The sequence below is a fragment of the Cebus imitator genome, unplaced genomic scaffold (genome assembly GCF_001604975.1).
Source record: "Cebus imitator isolate Cc_AM_T3 unplaced genomic scaffold, Cebus_imitator-1.0 Scaffold389, whole genome shotgun sequence".
Taxonomy (NCBI): Eukaryota; Metazoa; Chordata; class Mammalia; order Primates; family Cebidae; genus Cebus; species Cebus imitator.
The window spans coordinates 555771-575924 of record NW_016107704.1 but is presented as its reverse complement, the minus strand read 5'-3'; the positions used below and the strand labels follow the sequence as shown (position 1 = coordinate 575924).

At 50.3% G+C, this 20154-nt stretch overlaps 1 protein-coding gene across 5 annotated transcripts in view; it reads right to left on the bottom strand.

The window, feature by feature from the left end:
- RPS6KA2 (ribosomal protein S6 kinase A2) overlaps window positions 1-20154 on the bottom strand; it is a 457145-nt gene that overhangs the window by 204871 nt on the left and 232120 nt on the right. The window contains exon 1 of one of the 5 annotated variants that reach the window (XM_017508304.2): window positions 11517-11872. The exons of the other annotated variants lie outside the window; for them this stretch is intronic. Coding sequence (XP_017363793.1) covers window positions 11517-11615 — 99 coding nt within the window. The 5' untranslated portion in view covers window positions 11616-11872. Of the gene's footprint in view, window positions 1-11516; window positions 11873-20154 lie in introns of those variants that run through there. 5 annotated transcript variants of the gene reach the window in all.

Sequence of the window (20154 nt, the reverse complement as noted above, 5' to 3'; positions counted from 1 at the left end):
CACCTCCAGATCCCCCCCAGATCCACCAGGAACATCACCCCACCTCCAGGTCCTTAACTTGATCGCACCTACAAAGTCCATTTTGCCACATATGGGAACAGTTCCAGGTTCCAGGCTTAGGTTGTGGCTTTGCCAAAGAGCTGTTATCTAGCCTTCCACACCCACCAAGGAAACCAGGGGCCCACACCTGAGCACCTGTGTGGGGGCTGGGCATGGGGTTCTGCCGGATGAAGCCCTGTGGCCCAGGCCCCGACTAGTTCTACTTTATTTCCTGCCATTGAGATCCCAGCAGGATGCGGCCACATTGTTCATTAGCGCCTTTTTTCAAACTTCAGTTCTAATAATCAACGTTCCCTCTCAGCTGACTCATCTAACTGGGAAATGGGCATAGATGTTCCTCTGGGGACTGAGCCCCGCCCACCAGAAAGAACGTCATGTGACACACCCCCATGCTGGCATTCCAGCCACTGTGGACCCCTTGGCACAGTATTTTGGTCATAGGTCACACAAGTAAAAAGGAAACGTGGAGGAAGAAGAATCGGAATAAAGGGAGGCGTAGGGAAAGCATGTTAAGATTTCGGAAGGTATCAGAGGGGACGCCTTTTTCTTTTCAATGAAGGGAAGCAGTGGACGAGAGCCCAGCTGAGCTGCCCAGTCACATCAGAAAGACCTGCCGATCGCCTGGGGCCTCCGAGATTCCCGGCCTTTCCCGCTTGAAATGCAAACCCAGGGCACACAGGCCAACAGCGCCCATGCACCGTGTGCCCGCTCCACTTGCACCAGGCAGGCGACAGCAGCAGCAAGGGCTGGGTGAGGTCTCTGGGATCTCTCTTCCCCTCCCCGCTCTGGCCTGTCCCAGACCATCCCTGAGACGCACCGAAGTGCCCTGAGGGGAGTCTCGAGCATCAGAAAGGGAGAGCACACAGCCCGGCCCAGCACTCAGTCCCCTGTGTCGCCTGCCGGGGCTAGACACAGCTGGGGACTTGCCCACTTAGCACAGGACTCCGCCAGTTCTGTGCCCTTTGTGAGCGAGCGGACGGATCTGGTGCATTTGGGAGGCGGCTCCCAGCACACACGGCCCTCAGTGCAGTCATTCTCATTCCCTGCTGTTCAGCCTACATGACGGTGCTTTCTAGATGGCCAACCCTGTGACAGCAGGCCCTGTGCCAGGCCTCTCGAGTCTGTTGTGGTACCCTGCCACCCACTATGTGTGGGACGCGGGGATGCAGCCTTGGTGGGGAGAAGGTGGCAGTCACACCATACCCCAGCTGACCTGCCTGCCGCCTGAGAGCCCCCAACACTCTGCACGGAGTTTCACTGATTCCAGATCAGACCCTGTAAGGCAGGCGTCATGCTGATTTTACAGAGAAGAAAACAGCCTCAAGAAGGTCCCACTGGTGACCTTGTCAAAGTCATATGAGTGCCACATAGCAGAGACAAGATTCACATCATGGGGGTTACCTCCAAAGCCCCCACCCCGACACAGGGATCGCAGGCAACGGTTCCCCTCATCGACTGTAGGAGAAATCCCCAGCACCACTAATGGAGCCCGCCCCGCCCACCAGCACCAGCGCTCATGCCTGCCCGAAGCCATTCAACCAAGTCACTCCTGCCCAGCAACACGTGTCCAGGTACATGGCAGTGTGGCTGTGAACAGCTCCGGCAGGTGCACGGCCCGCCTTCTATAGCCTAGGGATAGCCAGGCTCGAGAGAGGAAGACAAACATGCAGACCCCCGGCCCTGACTCCAGGAAACAGCTCCAAAGGCTCTGGGCTGCAGGTCCAGCCTTCCCCTCCTTCCTCCGCCAGGCCAGGGCCCAGGCCCACAGCTTCTGAGCTGCATGCGGGGGTCCGGTCAGCCTGGAGCAGGGCCTGATGGCCACATGTGGTGTGGTGGGACTTCTGCCCCAGAGACCTGGGCTCGCACAGGGCGGCGAGCCTGCTGTGGTGCTCGTGGTGGGGGCCTGGCAGGAGCCACAGCACCGACTTAGCCCAGAGCCACCGAGGCCCCTGACAGCAGGTGCCTGACGCTCCTAATCTAAGGTGCGCCAAGGCACCTAGCACCCAAGAGGAAGAGGAACAAATGCACGTGGGAGAAAGAAATGAGCCCAGAAGGCTCACGGGTACAGGCACAGGAGAGCCCTTGACACAGCCCAGCTCGACCTGAGAGAAGGTGCCGGTGCCCACGCCATCACTCCATCATGGGCCGAAGGCGGTCACGGGCAGGAACACTGCAGAGGAAAGTCATTCATCACAGAAACTCAGCTCCAGGAGTCAGAGACTTTAAATCTCACTAGAAATCTCTAACAGCCATGTCACGAAGGCCATCTTCCTAGAATAAGACCTATTCTTCTAGAAGTATCAGCTTTTAAAAGAAAAATCCTGATTGACTTTTTCTGTTTCTCTATTTCTTAAAAATTACCAGCATTAATACATGTGGAAATCTGCACGTTTTTAAAAAATGTTGATAGTTTCTCAATCTTTTAAGATATTTTGTTGCTTTAAAAATTTTTTAAGTAATCAAAGTAGTTTGGAGATTTTTTTCCCAAAATTTTTATTGCAGAATAACGCTGTCAGCTATATCATGAGCCTAGATTAGACGTTTTTTCCATAGAAAAATTTTCAATGCCAAACAGTAGTCAGTCTGTAAAAGGTCCAGTGCCAGCACTACCTCATGCCACCATGCGGTCCTCTGTGGCTTCTGAGTAATCTGACTTCCGCGATGGTTTCAATGACCTCCTACTCCACGGGTCTCAGGTAAGCACCACTTTCTGTCTGCATTTTAACCCTCTATACCCAAGTCCTACTGAAAATTTTTAGGCACGTAGTTAATAGTCAGTCCATGGCTAATTCTTAAGATAAAATGTCCTAAATGGCCTCCAAGGACTTTGCACACATTAACCCAGAAGCTGTGCATTACACGGAGAATGGCCACGTGTGGATCACGGGCAACGGTCCCACAAAACCACAGCTGTCCATGGCCACTGAGCACACAGAGTCCCACCTGTGGCATCAGCCAGTGGCATGTTCCTTCCACACGAGCTTCACCAGCATTTTTAGCACCATAGGCTACAAATCAGCCTGAATTTTTCTGTAAATTCACAAACGGCAAAGAAGTATTGTGGGTTCCAAGCTGATGACACCATCAGGGAGAACGAGTGCGCTCTGCCCCGACAGCTGAGAGAACGTGCAGCTCTGCACACCCAGAGCCTGGCCATGCAGGGGACGTGTGATTCAGGACACTCCTTAAAACTCCAGAATGTTACCACCAAGGGTGACCGAGCCACATCAGAAGGAAAAAACCGTCAAGGTGCGTCCTCTCTTCTGTGATCTGAGCACAAACTACCGCCTCTAAGCCTGGACTCAGATGCAGTGAGCTTGACTATACCCATAGCCACAGAGCAACGGACTCCTCTTCCCAAGTCCTGTCCAGATCTAAGTGTTGCTGGGCCAGAATCTCCCAAAGAGACAGCCCTGAATCCAACCGCAGAGGAGGGCAGAGCCACGCAAAGCAGGAAGTCTGGTGTGGAAGAGTGTGGGCAGGGCCTGAGAGTCTCGGGAAGGGAAGATCCCTGGGGTAGAAAGGCGACCTGGAGTGAGGTCAACGTGGGCAGGGGTGAGACAGAGGAAAAGAGTGATCGTCACTAGAAGATCAGGCTCACAGGTGGTGAGAGGCTCTGTGTTTGGCTCACCCCGGCTGAGTGGGAGGTGGAGACAGTAAAATGAAAACACAGGCACTGCTCTGTAACTCTCACGGCAATTTGGGCAAATGTCCACCACTTCTGTTATCTCCAAGCTCCGCGAAGTTAGGGTGGGCGTCTCAGACATTCATCTCTTCTCCTGTAGCATGCACACAGAGTGACTGTGGCCAGCTCACTTTAGCAGATCACACTCCCTTCCCTACATCAGTTGCTGGACAGGGACATGAGCCTCGACACTGTAGTGTGACGTGAAGACGTTAGGACAGAGGTCTAGACGCTTTCAACCCTGAGAGACACACTGGACGCTGTGCGCACAAGCCCTGTGCGTAGGGGCTCTGATAGATGCCATCGGATGGAAAGTGTTTCCTCTTTTCTGTTGGGTTGTACTCTACAAGGACTTGATTGAGTCACACGTCATAATCCAAGACTATATTTCTCTATGCTAAGATCTAGAAATAAGAGACAGACCCAACCTCATGCTGTGTCTCGGGTTCTCTGGAATGAAGGCAGTCAGCTACAGTCACCACTTGGATTCCCGCAGCCTATCTGTTCTGTCTCTAAAGTGATGACAAACCAGGAATTCAAGAAGTCAAAGGTGTTCTAAAAATAAATGCTCCTTTAAAAGTTGTTTTGTTTGTGTTTCTTTCCTTTGCTATCTTCAAAGTCAACCAGTCAACAGAGTTGCTTTAGCAAGTTACAGGCAAGAGGCTTTCCCAAGGCACCTTTGCAAGCATAGTGTAGAACGCCCCGGTCTCTCTGGGGCTTCACCCTGTGACAGGGAGCCCAGGGCCCCTGGTGCCTGCAGGAGCTGATAGCCACGTGGTCTGCGAGTCTTGGGGCTCCTGGAGGGCCTGCGGAACCCCTGGAGCTTCCTGCCTCATCCCAGTCTTGCCCAGCTCCCAGCTTCTCTCATTCAGAGGCCTCTCAAAGGCAACTTCCCTACTGCTCTTGTGTTTTATCCACCGTTCAGAAGAAGAGGCTTCTTTGGTTTTTCATCCTTAGAAAGAGATTCTCACACAATATTTTGGATGTAAGACTATATTTGGAAGCTCATATGATATCCAACCCCAGTTCTAGAGAAGTTGCAATCATCCTGGGCTAACGGCATTCAAATTGGGACCTGTGTGAGCTTCTTAAGCAGTCGCTAGAGCATTTCTACCACAACCGTTCCAAAATAAAGTCATTCAAAGTAAAATCCTTTGGCCCACTCCTCTTATAAATTCGGCCTCACAGTTTAATGAGTAAAAGCTGCAAGCCCACAGGTCGCTGGCAGGATGTGTGGCCAAGATGCCTTGGTGCAAAGAATGTTACAGTGCACTTGGAGCACAGAAAATGCTTTCCACGGCGGGCCCCGGGCTTGCATTTTGGCTAACGTCCATCTGAAAATTCAGACTGAAAATACAGCACACGAATCATTCCACAGGTATGAGGCCTGCTTTTCTTATTGCCAGTCTCATCCAAGCCCTTCTTTTCTTTGGCGACAGGAGGAAATACACGGCCAATACCTAAGTACTAATCTGCGATTCATTTTTTTAAAAAATCTTGCTAATTTCATACAGAAGACAGAATAATGGAACCGAGAAACAATTCCTTTCTCTAAAAAGCTGGATAATTTCCACCAATGCCTTCTCCCTTCTCCCAACGGCCCCACTCAGCCATTTCTTGTGGGCTGACACCAGAAACAGCGAGGAAAACAAGTGTGTTTTCCAAGAGGGGCTATTCCCACGAATTATGTTTAAAATGACAGTATCAAAGATTAAACCATCATTGTATGTAAGCTTAACATAGCTATAACCTAGGAAAAGCTAGTTTCATGGTGATAATACTAATTTGAAACAGATGTGTATTCAAAGGGCCAAGGAAGGAGGCTGGCAGGAGAGCAAAAACACTTTCCCCCCATAATGCAGCACAAGCACCTTCACAGAACCGGTGTAACCAAAGTGAGCTTTGTGCAACACCACAGATGCCAAGTGTAAACTCTTTCCTGACAAGGCACATTTCACTGCTGAAGCATTTACTAACTTGAAGATAACCCTTATTACAAGGCTACCCCTACCGTGTACCTGGGGAGACAGATTCTCAAAAGGATTCAGTGGTTTGACAAGGCAGACAGCAAGGACACGAGGGCAGTGTGAGGTGGCAGGGAGAAGGGGCAGCCGGCAAGGTCAGGCACATCCCATGGAAGAGACTGGCGCCATGCAGGGGCGAGGGGAACGGGATGCTACCTGCTCCATGGCTGCAGACTCCTCCCTCCACGGGGCAAGGCCAGGGCAAACCAGCCAGCCTGGGAGCTTTGCACACCAAGGCTCATTGAGGAGACTGGATATGGATCACTCGCAGACTGGAATCAGGTACAGGTCTCAGATCAGCCGCGGTCTTGGGAACACCCTCTAACTCATCTCTGGGAATATATGCAAATAACCGCATAACATATGCAAATGACTGCATAACAACAGGTACACATCTTGGCTGGCCTGAAGCACTGCTTCTGGCCTGCTTGGCAGTAAATCCTAGGTGTGTGGTGAGTCACATTTGTCCCCACGCCCTGATGTGTAGGTGCCTCCGGCTTCCTTATAGCTGCACCATTATTTCCCTGAGCTAAGCAGTCAGAAGGCAAGGCTTCTCACGCAGCTGCAAGTCAGATGTGATTAACAGTATTTCAGACGGAATATATTTGTGTCTGATCCGTTTACTTGATTAAATCACACTGTAGCTTAACAGCCTATTTGTTGATAATTTTTACTTATTTGAGTTCAACGTGATAGCTTTTACTAGTGAAAATATATCAGCAAACATAGAATGCTGAGAAAATGCAACACAGCATAATTCAGTGTAATCAGAAATAAGGGCAGAGCATTCTAGAGAATGTGGCTAGTCTTAGACCAGCTCAGCTTATTTAACAAGCACAGATCCTTGGAGCAAAAAAGGTAGCGTATTTCTGGTTCAACTACTGGTTCCTACTAACTCCATGTCATGCCAAATCCACTCGTCCCGGCCCCCCACATCAAAGGAGCACTCTCTCCTGGCAGCTTCCTGAAGGTCTCCAATGCAGCACACATCTCTGGTTGGCCTGAATGTTGCCTTCATCCTGAAGCTACAGCCCCAAAGCCTCTCTCCTCCCTTTCCCCTTGATGCCAGTGGCCCTGGAAGACGCCTCAGAGAGTTCATACTCCCCCCACCCACTATGAATTTGCCACTTCTAAGAAGCTATTCACTCCCCATGTGAGAAACAGAATGAAATCCCAGGTAAATGGTAAGTCAGAGGATGTGAAGAGATGTTCCCATGTTTATTTAGTGTGCTTCCATTTCATTCTTCTACTTGTAAAGGCATGAAACAGTCTGAATAGTCTTTGCTGTGCTGGGTGTGTGGTCAAACACAGTACATGGGCTTATGGAAAGGGATGGGCAAAGCAAAAGGGGCAAAATCTCACTACATTTAGCTGTCTTTTCACACAGTTTTAAAAAGCAACAATACTCGGGGAGTTTTCTGGAATGTAAAGAGAGAAAGTAGATAATGAAATTCCAGACATAAGGCATGTCACAGAAACTGTGACCACAAATAAGGAATTAAGCTTAATGTCTTTAAAATAGAATGATGTATGTAAATGAGCAAAAAGATGAACAAATTCAGTATTTACTAATATGGACTATTTATTGTGGTCCCCTCTTTTTTCTTTTTTTTTGCTGTCAGAAAATCTAATAAAATTAGGATAAACAAAATATTGAGAGTTCCTGAAAATTATCTTAATTACAAATGGATTTCTTGGAAACCACCCAAGACCTAGAAGAGCTCACCTCACAAGCACCAAAACAAGCCTTGATGGCAAACTTTCCAGGAAGCTTTCTTTTTATACACGACTGGAGCCAATGTTGTTTCCGATGCTTGCTAAGAGTCCCTTCAAATTTCCTTTATTAGGATACCATGTTTTCCTTAAAAGGAATGAGCAATTAAAATATCTTTATACGTACACACAGATAAATTCCGATGATCTGTGACCACCAGAAATAGGAATAAGTTGGCAATTGATCTAATTAGACCATTTAAATCCAAAGTTGCCAATAATTTCACAGCACTTACACCCTAACAGCAAGCTTCTTTTGACTTGTTTGCCTTTATTGCTAGACATTAAGCTCACTGAGGGCAGGGATCCTATTTTTATCCCAGTTGCTTAACACAATGCACATGGTATGTGCTAAAATCTTTTGAGTGTATGAATTAAGCAAATAGAAATAATAAAACGAAATTCTCCTATCCACTCAGCGGTTCATCACTAGCAATATCCCAGGTAAATCCTCACATTTTGCCTTCCTCATTCACTCCCTGCTGTCTTTCAGGAGAAACTCCAGTTTCAGCTGAAATAGGTCAAATAATAGGTTACCCCTCTGGCTTTGGTAACTCCACACTAATAACTGTTTGCTAATGAAATGACTTTGCGTATTGACACCTTTAGCAAATTGGTTGAAGTCTTTCCTTGAGTTACAATATCACTTTTAATTCATTTAAAATCTACATTCCCTTTTGGAAGAAATATAAGCAAAGCTTTGGAGCTTGCACAGCCCATCTTTTGAGGCTCTACTGGTGTGTGGGAAGGTTGGGTGGGGAGAAGATTCCTTTCAGCTCAGTGGACCTATGGTTCGGCTAAGTTAGGATGCTGCAGGCAGTGCATTTCCTTGCTCTCAAAGCCACCTTAGCTTCTTGGCAACTGGCATGGGTAACATATTTGTAGATAAGTGCACTGACTTATAGGACAGACACTGAGAGGGTTTCCTGTCCCAGCTGGATGATGGGAACTCCAGCTTAGCAAATGGGCCACTGCCCCATTTCCTCATCTATAAAATGGACTGTTGGATGAGACGCAGGTTACTCTGCCCAGCAATGTGTCCTGGTTCTTAGGCAATACTGCCAATGGCCTGAAAGCAAAGCTGTCTTGGGGGTGAGGGTCTTGTGGGCACTGAGACCTGACACCTTCCTTTCTGGGGCACATCCATGAAAGTCTATGCAAGATACCCAGTTTTCCTTTGGAAACCCCCAAAGTTATATCTGCCAGAGTTAATGACTTGGCCTACTCACTTGATTCTACGCTGACAGATGACAAAATATTTCAGTGAATTTCATTTTAATCTGTAATTCATAAACTGTTTCCAAATATGATTAAGTAACCTGGCTTCTCTGTCACTTAGGGTTTAGCAAATGTTGGGTTATAGATGTAAAATTTATTTTAAAATCAAGCATGTTCAGAGAACTTTTGCCAAGCATAAATGTAAAAGAGAGGAAAAAAAAAAGAAGGAACTTTAGAAATTTCTTACTATTTAAAAAAAATAAATAAATAAAATCAAGTATGAAAACATTAGGACTGAGTCTCTCTCTGAAAGCCTTTTAAATGAAGATATTGTTTTCACCTTAAAGTAACTACGATAGTTTCCTGTTTATGTCACGAGACTTTGAATTTCAAATAACAAAATTTTACAAGGTCTCTGTATATTTCAAAATATAAATTTCACAGAAACACTTTTAAAATGTTTCCTATTATAAAACAAGTTATCTTTTTCATTCATCCAAACAGAGGAAATACACATCTGTGTTCAGTACTGTGTGTCCTATTTCTCAACCACAATCCATTGACAGACCTCCCCTGCTCAGTTTTACATTTTTTGATGAGTGCTTCTTGGCCTATAACCAGCTGTGAACACACAAACGAACAGGCAGCCTTCTGAAGTATGGGTAGGAGCTGGGGAGGAACTTACTGCACTGGGGCACAAAGTCGGCTGTTTGTGAGACTCCTCACTGGGTGGAAGTGCCCTGAGGCCAGGACTTCTATGTCCTGTGTCTTTCTGGATGCAGTGCCCAGAAAAAGACCAGCCCAGACCAGGTCCTCCATATACACTTGCAGAATGAATTTCTCGGAAAGATTTTAACAAGACTTTCAATCTCTCAGGGTTTTTTTCCCCCTTAGCGATAGAATAAGGATAGTAACACATGCGACCCCGATTTTTACAATCATCAAATAACAGAAAGCTGGGGAATGCATTTGTAAAGAAGAGAGCATTGTATTGGTACTAACCATCTTAATGAGACCTCCACCACCTAGTACAGGACCTAGCACATAGGACACACTAATTGATTATCTATTAGATTACATTTATTTTCAGCCCATTTGACCTCCTGCATCGCTGAAGGTTTATGTATGACTTCTGGAAACTGTATTTGTACATCAAAGAAACTTTGTTTCTATTCCCATCCCCACCTTGTTTCCCACTGTCTTCTTTTTGGAGGCACTTCCACAGCCCGGTCCTCCCAGCTGAACCCTAACACCAGAGACGTGTGTATCCTACAGGTAGATTCCTCAACTCCCACCGGTCAGCCAGTGTCTAGAGCTGCTCTTCATAAACAATGTCTAGAGTTTGCCTCTTCTTGGCAAAGGCAATAAATGGAAGGAGATGAGGAGTTGTCTAATAAACTGGCATTGTGATGAAACAGGAAATAAAAACATGTATCTGGGTAAAGATAAATACTGTTCTCAGTTTCTGATCTTGTCAACTTTAGATTTTTAAATGCCTGTGTTCCAGGAAAATGATTTGTCTCACTGAGGGGTTGCTGAATTTCTCTCAATATTAGACTTAAAGCAAGTCCTCCTCCAGTACTGGATTAACAGTTTTGTTTGAAAGATGTGTTTTACCCTCGGGAACCGGCCATGCCTATCCTATCTAGTACTTCCAATTCTGATTAAGGGATGCCATAAGAGAAACTTTTCAAACAAGTAATTCTCTTCTTTTATGTCTATTCCTGAGCTCTGCTTAGAAATCTCTGGATTGTTACAAAACGCATGCCTATGTCTAGTATCATGGCAGCTGGGACAAAGACAACCAAGATGAAACATTTGAGATTATTCTAGTTGAAACTAACCAACCAAAACCCTACAGGTGCCAGCCTAGAGGCAAAGGCGGGACAGTGTCGGGCGAAATCTTTGGGTCACAGCCTCAGTCTCCCATCACCATGTCTGTTTTTCACTTAAACACGTTTCACTGTTTTGTCATCTATGGATTCAACAATGTGATTTGGATACTAGAATTAAGAGAACAAGATTTGATGGTTGAAATAAAAAACACAACAAGAGAACCATCCACAAAGACACCCTAAGATGCCAAGATGCCGGACAGGTAGAAAGGACAGTGCTTTGGGAGCACCCTGGGTTTTCAGGACGAAAGTGTATCCACCCCGACGCTGCGGGATATTGCATCAGGCGCTTCGCTCCCGAGCGCCGTTTTAGACGAGACGCCTGAGTAGATTGTGTTGCTGCCCGTTCTTTCCCGTTCTGTGAATTCTACGCTGACTTCAAATGCATGAGCGAGCTGCAAGATGAGGTGGGACCTGCCGGCCCGGCACTGTGACAGCACCTGATCGGAGCCTCGGAGGGCGGAGCTGAGGGGCCTCTCCACTCGGGACTTTGATGGACCACCGCGGAACGCCCTGTGCCATGCACGGTCCACCTGCAGAGAAGCCCCCTCCTCACCCGGGACACCTTGTGGCCCACAGGGGACCACCCCACACTCCTGCAGACGGCGGCAGAGAAACGAGCTGGAAATGCAGCGCGGGTGGAGCTGACCCCCGCGAGGACCCACGGACCGCCCAATTACTACGGAGTCCCAGCGACATCGTTTGGGGCCATTTGGTTCCGTTTTCGGAACCGGACTAGCTTTCCAGTAACTTGAACTCCCCGACGGGTCTCGGGTCCACCCAGGGGTAGCGAGGCGGGCTCGGACGGCCACCGCCCGCTCCGCGCCCGGCACCTGCGCGCCCCGAGGGTGGCCGCATTACCTCGAGCCGGCTCAGGCTGGAGCTCTTGGAGCGCGACTTCCTGCGCAGGTACACGGAGAAGAACCTGCGCACCGCGAACTTCTTCATGTTCAGGTCCATCGCCCCGCGCCCAGCCTGGAGCAGCCGCAGGGCCGGGGCACGCGCATCCCTGGCATCCCAGGCGCGGGGCTCAGGTCCGCGGGCAGGCGCGCGTGGCCGGGGAGCCGGGCGCAGCGGCCATGGGCGCGGGGCGTGGGGCGCGGGCTGTGGTCACAAAGGGCAGGCCTCGCCCGCCACCGCGGCCGGGGCCCCAGGCGCTCCCTCCGCCTCTCCCTCCGCCTCCCCTGCGAGTACCAGCGCCAGCCAAGCGCCACGCCCACGCCACGCCCACCGCCACTACCGCCAATCAGCACCCGCCGCTCCCGCCCCGGCACGCACACCTCCTCCTCCTCCGCCCCGCCTCACCACTACCACCAATCAGCGCTCACCGCCCCGCCCGTTCCCGCCCACCACCAGCACTGCCAATGAGAGCCCACCGCCGCGCCCAGGAGTGCCCCACGTCTGCCGAGACCTCCAATCAGCAGCGTGGCCCTGCGGCTCCAGGTGCTCATCCCTCCTCCTCTTTCTACTCCTTCCTAGGAGTACCAGCTCCAGGCAGCCCCGCCCCCGCACGGTTCCGCCCACGGCCCCGCCCACAATATTGTCCGCCAATCAGCGCCCGTGGCCGCCGCATGCCTAATGAGCCTCGGCCCAAAACCGCTCCCGGCTGGGGCGGGCTGTGCAGCTGCTCCGGAGCCGCGGGTCGCGGGGTCCCTTCCCTGCACCTTCGGCCCGTCTGCTCTTCCTTCCATTGTGGGGCCGTCATTACGTTTTCCTTCTTAAAACACCCCTATGCACACTTTGTCATGTTTTTCTCTGCCGAACCAAACTTAATTGTTGACCGGCAAACGCTTCTGGAAAACCCAACCCAAACCGCAGCGCGCAGCGAGCAGGGCACCCTCCCCGGGCCGCGGGCCCTGCAGCCCGGCCTGGAGCCGCCCCCCGGACGGCGCTTCCCTCTGCCGGTGCGGACAAAGGCGCCCGAGGGCGGGGGCTCCCTCCCGCGGCTGCAGAACAAAGACGCATCCGCCCTCCTCGCCGCCCGCTCTAGGAAACGTCTACACCGATGGCTTCTCAGGCCCGCACTGGGAACACCCGGGGCGCGGTGACCCGGGTCTAGGGCAAGGCCCTCAGGCCCACTGCTGCCGGCAGCGCCGCTCGGGATCTGCCTTACGGGGAAACATCGGTTTTTCCCCCAGGGCGGCAGGAAGCTGGGATCTGCGGGCTGGCGATCCCGCGCAGCTGCCTCTGCTTCCCTCCTGCACGCGTGGAGTTTGTGTTTGAAGCGCGGAGAAAGGAGCTCCCGACCTAACACCGTCACCACCGGCAAAGACCGGAGACGAGCGTGGGAGAGCCGACGGGTCCTGCTTGTCCGCAGTGCGAACTGCGGACATCCTCGCGTTGTTTTGCCTCCTGGACTGGTCAGACGTCGCGCTAATACTTGTGGCAGGCTATTTTGGCTAAGGTGGGCAGAGAGGTCAGAATGTCCTTGAATAAATAAGAGCTTTAAGCTCACGCTGCCTCCGGGCTGAGGCTGCTCAGACAGGCTCTCTGGGTGTCCTGGAGACCGGCGCTGAGTGGCGCTGCTCCGGAGTGGAAGCAGGGGGACAGTTCGGCTCCATCCTTGCCTGGTGAACTTGGGTACCGTTGCGCGTTGTTACACGGCTCATCTCTAAGAGGAAAATCCGAGTGAAACTTGCCTCATCTCCCTTACTGGATACCAAGAGGCTTATGCAAGATCACGGATATGGGAGTGCTTTGTGAATTTTAACAGTGTAATTGATTTTCATATGACGTATTAAAGGATCTATAAGGACTATTTTCCTTTAAAAGCAGAAGTGCAGGACCCCACAAGGACACCAAACACCGCTTTTTGCTGCTTTTCAAGAGGATGTGCCAGTTGAGTGCCCATAAAAACTGGTTTTCCTGCTTCCTTTAATGTTCTGCTGGGAAGGTAGTAACCTGTGCTCTCAGAGCCAGCCTTTTAGTGCCCTGTGTCCCTGCTGGAACCCTCAGGCATCCTAGCTCTAGGCAAACACAAAAATCCTAGCTCTAGGCAAATACTGGACCCAGCGTGGGAAGCAGTAGATGGACCTGCGACTGGACACAGACTCCAGAGATAAGGGAGGGCCAACCCGACCATGCTTGCCTCAGAAGGGGAGCAGGTGATACTGTCCAGAGACAGGAGTGCAGAATGGCAACTATACCAACCAGTGGGCATCCTGTTCGAGACAAAAGCCCCGAGGCAGGCCTAAGCCAAGGCTTGTGTTGTACCAAGAAGAGCATTTTGACCTGATCAGACAAAACTGGAAAGGAAATATCTCATGGGACGTTCATGAGTTCCTCAAATTTGAAGGCAACAAAACTGTTCTGTTGAACTTGGGGGGAAAATCAGATTTCAAACATGGAATTCACTGCTAGAACAATAAACCTGTTTGCCTTTTTGTCCTGGTAAAATGCAGGTATACCACAATCTCAAGTTATCACTGAATACTACTTCATGTGTTTGTATAATGAAATCCTCCAAAACCAATAAATCTGGAGTAGGTATAATATCAAGACCCATTGCAACCTACATCCCAATTATCCATACCAAATACCAGAAAAGAAAAGTGAACTTGACAAAGGCTCTTGCCCAGATGATGGAATGGGAGAGGGCTGAAGAGAAGATAAAGAGCTTGGTAGACTTCTGAGTGTCCCACATTTTCTGTGACTCAAGCACACAGTTTGAGACTGAATGCCACGGCTCCTGCTACCTCTGAGCACCAGATTAGCTGAGGTGTGGTCAGTGCAATTCTGCAAGTGATTATCGAGCACCTACTAACATCTGGCACTGTGGCTTTCATTAGGGACACAAAATGATTACGGCATCCCAAGAAGTTCACAGTCATATGGAAGAGAAGGTGAGTGAACTGAGAACGTTGATGCCGTTTTTATGTGATGTGAAAGAAATGCCTGCCCGTAAGAGAGGAATGAGAAGGCAATTTTAACTGGCGAAGTCAAAAAGGAGATGGCCTTTGCTCTGAAGCCCTGAGGATAAAAAGATGATGGAATATATTTCCTGGACAGACAAGAGGAGGTGGGAGTCCCAGGCTAAGGAATAACAGGGCAAAGTCAGGGGACTGTGAGAAGGTTTCCCATCTCTCCCGCCGAATGAGGAAGGGCATACAGAAATCAACAGCAGCAACACAGAGAGAGAACGACCAGAAGAGAGACACGAAAAGCAGGAGACCAAGGGAACTTAATTCAAAGGAAAGGGAAATGGGAACCAGAGCTTAGTGAGGGAGGAGGGAGCAGAGACCCACAGCGCAAGTCAGGAACAGGTCGGAGAAGCAGAGGCACGCTGAGCAGTGTGGGAGCCCAGAGGACAACGTGGACCCGACGCGGGTATGAAATACATCAGGACCCTGCAATCCCAGCACTTCAGGAGGCCGAGATGGGCAGATCACTTGAGCCCAGGAGTTCAAGGCCAGCCTGGGCAATATAGTGAAACCCAGGTTTTCTCTACTAAAAAATACAAAAGTTAGTTGGATATGGTATGCATGACTGTGGTCCCAGCTACGTGGAAGGCTGAAGGGGGAGGATCACTTGAGCCTGGGAGGCAGAGACTGTAGCGAGCTGAGATCATGCCAGTGCGCTCCAGCCTGGGTAACAGAGCCAGAGCCCATGTCAAAACCCAAAAACCAAAAAACAGGCTCAGAGAAATGCCTAAGTCCTCAGAGCAAGAAAGGAAATTAGGGCAAAGTAAAGGAGTGAGTTTCTTTTTTTACCTCTGGCCAGTGTTTAAGGATGGGATGCTCAGAGCTGGGGGTGTCTGGGCCCCCTGAGGTCATGCTAAGCATGGCACAGCAGAAAATTGGAAACATTCTGGATCCTTGATAACACTGTTGAGTTACTGCATTAACCAATTCTGTAGCCAAATCCCTTTGAGGCTTATTTTGGTGGAAAATAACAAATCTTTTCATTGAGCTGAGTTTTCTGTCATTTGCACTTAAAAGAATCCTATCTGATAGATTGAGCAAGGCACTCGTTATTCACTTGGTTAATCCATAGATTTAAATCTAGTCACTAAATCTAAATTTTTATAAAAATTACTTAAAGATTATTTAATAGTCATAATATTTGTAAAACATTATGGTAGAAATGCTGTGAGATGATAATTACAGTTATAATTATAGGATGGAAGAACTACTTGTTTGAATGCATTCGCATATCATGCGTTTCATGATCTCTTCCTCTGCACTCAGCACTGTGCCCTCTCACAAGATCATCACAGGCGAGTGACAAATTATCAGATACGAAAATACACTATGAGTCAGCAGAACATGCCACGCTTTAAAGAAGACAAACATGCCGCTGGCCCACGCAGAGGGAGGAAGGACTAGAGGGACACAGTGGGATGGGTTTTCAAACTGGGCAAGCAGAGACGAGATCAGAAAGAGTGAGCATCTTGTGCAAAGGCCCTGGGGTGAGAGACACTGTGTGGCCAGAGCATGGGCTCAGGGTGTGGGCTTAGGTGGAGGGAATGACATTTGTCCTAAGCTTAGCAAAGGGGCCACTGAAGCATGAAGCTGAGGACAACAGGGACACACTTGCATTGGAGAAAGTGCTCCTGGCAGCAGGGTGCACAGCAGAGGAGAGCCCGTGGAAGGTGGACACAGAGTCAGGGAGACAACCCTGTGACAATCTTGCGGGCAGGACAGTGTCATCATGAAGAGCAAACCACGATGGCCACTGTGGTGGAGAGCAAGAGGCCGAGGTGGGAGGTGACGCTGGCAGCAGAACTCATCAGAGACCCAGGGGCTGCAGGGAAGGAAACAGGGCCAGCGTTTCCAGGACAGGTCCTCACGTCCTCAGGCGCCATCTCCAAGTTGCTCCCCCTCCTTCCTCATCCCCTCCATTTTACCACCTCGGAACCAAAATCGCTGAGCCTTTACCTAGTACACTCAGATGGTTCCCTGTAAATCTACGACTTGCAAAACTGTCGGATTTTATTCCAACGTGACCACAAACATGGAATAACAAAGACACCTACCTGTAAATTATGTGAGATGAGAAAATAACACGTAACTCTAAAGACAGAATTTCATTTGCACATGTTTTTGGAGGCAGAGTCTCACTCTGTCCCCCAGGCTGGAGTGCAGTGGTGTGATCTTGGCTCACTGCAGCCTCCTCCTCCTGTGAGTCTCCTGCCTCAGCCTCCTAAGCAGCTGGGACTATAGGCATATGCCACCATGCCCAGATAATTTTTGTATTTTTAGCAGAGATGGGGTTTTGCCATGTTGACCAGGCTGGTCTCGAACTCCTGACCTCAAATTATCTGCCCACCTCAGCCTCCCAAAGTGCTGGGGTTACAGGTGTGAGCCACTACACTTGGCCTTCATTTGCAAAATTATTAATTGTTGGGTACAGTTTCACACCATAAATACCTCACATCCTTAAAAGCCTATAAAAAAGCTAATATTCAAGAACTAGAACAATTTTTAAAATATGAGGCAAATGAGACCACAATTTAAACAAGACCTGTAACAACAGAGCCAACGGTAGTGTGTAAGACCGACTGTGTGGGGCATGCTTGGTCATATTCATGTTTGTGACTCACTAACAATTATTAATGACTTCTCTCCCTGGTGCACCTTGGCATGCATGAGTCAGAGAGGAAGCATGGCGGGAGCCAGTGTCAGTCATCAGCCCAGGCTGTCTGTGCTTCTACGGTCCTGCTGCTGTGGGCTGTGCTGAGCCTGGGAACTGGGGCGCAGGGCACAGCAGGGACTCCTGCCCCAGTGGGTGCTGCAGTCTCGGAGGTAGCACAGACAAGCCAGGGTGCCTTCACTCCCAGGCAGGAAGGGCTTTAGAGGGGAGAGAGAGCCCCAAGGGGTCCCCCAGAGGAGCCCTTAGTCTAGCAGGTGATACTACATTAACAGGTGACCATGAGTGAGCTCCAGCTGGATAAACAGGGACAGGCGAGGGCATTCTGTCAGGAGCTCAGGCTAAAGGCCAGAGATCCTGGTCCTGAGGAGGTCCATTTGGCTGCTGTGAGGGTGTGGAGAGGTCACAGGGCAGAGGAGGGGTGCTGGGTCAGGTGGTAGAGAGCCCCACGGAGTTTACCCTTGAAGAGGAGGAAGAGCCCAGGAGGCTTTGGCAGAAGGATGCCAGGAGCACCTCCTGGGCTTGTCTGGTGAAGGGTGTCTCAAATCTGACCCTGCTCACCTACTGCGCCCACCCAGGACAAGCCACCATCCCCACCCTGGGGAGAAGGCTATGTCTAAGCTCAGGGGGTGACCTGGGTGTGTCCAGCAAAGGGTGTCTCAACTCTGACCCACTCGCCTACTATGTCCACCCAGGACAAGCCACCATCCCCACTCTAGACCAGGGTGGTCACCTGCTAACTTGCCTGCCCGTGACCATTCCACACAAATCCAAATCCAATCCTCTACTTGTCTACCTAAAATTCTGCCAGGCTTCTTACTCTTTTGCCAGGAAAGTATAATTAAACCCAAACTCCTCATTCTACCTACACTGCCTCTGCCAAAAAGACCCTGGGTCTCACCCCCCTCCCCCCGTCCCACCCTGCCCCACGCTGCTCCTGGGCTCCACCAGCCTGGCCTCCCTTTCATTCCTAGAACCGCCAAGGCTGTCCCACCTCCAGCCTTGGGTCCTTGCTCCTCCCTCTGCCCAGGCCCCTGTTCTTCGACCTCTCAAGCTTTGGCTTCCAGCTTGAATGAGCGCCTCCCTGCAGAGACCTTTCTGGATAGCCCATCTAACACAGGGCCTCTCTCCAGACTCTCTAGAACACCTCACACTGATATTCTTTACAGAACTTCTGATAATCTGTGATTCTTCCTCCTTTTCTTCTCCGCCACACATTCCTCCTCCTCCCCTTCCTCCTCCTCCTCCCTCATCTTCTTCCTTGCCTTCTTCACCTTTTAAATGCTTGTCTCCAGCAATCACAATATAAGGCCCTAAAGGACAGGAACTTCAACATCCCCAGAGGCTGCGGTGACACAGAGCCCAGCGCCCAGCAACCATTCAAATGGATATCTGCTGCCCTTGTTAAATAAACAGATTGAGGATGCCGCCAGGAGAAAGGCAGGGTGTGGCCGAAGGGAAGTGGATGAACTCCAGGGTTAAATTTAGAACAAACAGGATTTCAGGATTGATCATTTGAAAGGAAAGTTTCTACCAACTCCCTGAGATACACTCTGTGTGAAAATTTCAAGGACAAACAGCTATACGCCAATTAAAAAAAATACCGAGAGGCTGTTCCACAACCCTGGCACTGCTCAGGTCTCTGAGAACGAAGGAGGGCCTGGAGGGTGAAGGAGGGGGCGTGGAGGGAGGAAATCCAGCAGCATCTGTGCTGAGCGCACCCTTCCTCTCCTTTCCACCACCCAAAGTGCTGGGGAGATGCCGCCTATGTTGTTCCAGCCCAGGAGGGCTGACTTTTTGGGGCCCCTTGGGGAGTGCCGATGTCCTGGGACCAGCTGGCTGAGGTCTGGCACCCACTGGGACCATCTGGAGGGAACGCAAGGAGGGCAGAGAGGCTGTGCGCTGGCCGACCCTGTCTGCACAAGGCTTGTTGGCCACGGACACACTAGTGCTTCCTACAGGCTAGGCCTGGGCCAAGGAGGGGCCATGTGAAGTCCTCAGAGGCGCTGCCTGGAGCGGCGCTAACAGGGACCTCCGGGAGAGAAGGGTCAGGCGGGGGAAGAGAGGGGAGCAGTCAAAGCCCATTCTCTCCCCTCCTCTTCCTCGCTCCTGGCTCTGGCCCCGAGAGGAACGATGATCAGGTGGCAGGTGGGGAGAGAGGGTGGTAGGGGACACACGAGATGGGAGAAGCCAGCTAGCTCAGACTGCCTGCGCAGGTTGATGAAAGGGCCTCATCCTGAACACCGGAAATACTGACCAAGCGCTCAGAACTTCAAGTCAGTGTGGGCTGTCTGTTGTCCAAGAGTGGGAAGAAAAGCTGTGGAAAGTGACACTAAAGAAGGGGGCATTTGTCCCATTGGTGGACATTGAAATGTGTTTTAACCCAGTCTCAAGCCAGGTTTGTTCAAGTCAATAAGATGAGTAAGCAGAGGCAGGAACCAAGAAGTGGGTCCAAAAGTGGGAGTCCAGCAGGGTGCTGCACTTGGCCTGAGGTGGACCCCATAACCCCTGGATGAGGAATCACGGTCGAACGCTGGCGCTAAGCAGGGTCCATTAGCATGGGAAATCCCCTGGGATTTGTGGCCACAGCCAGCCTTTGCACAGGGGCATGGCCTCAGCTCACCGCCACGTGAACACAGCAGCACCAGCTCCAGCTGACAGTTTAAAGTGGTCTTCAGTTGTTGTTGCCCTAGGTGCCTAGCAGAAATGATCACAAATGCTTTCTAGAGGAATCTGCATTAACGCTAGTTTCAAAGAATTCCCTCAGATACAGCTCCAAGGAGCACAAGCTCACAAGTGCTGTGTGCGAAATCCACGAGAACGCTGAAGTCAGGAGCACAGCCGCAAGACAGCCGACCGCAGACTCGGCTGTGAGCAGGCTCTGGCTGCTGGACCATCCAGGGGAGAGCAG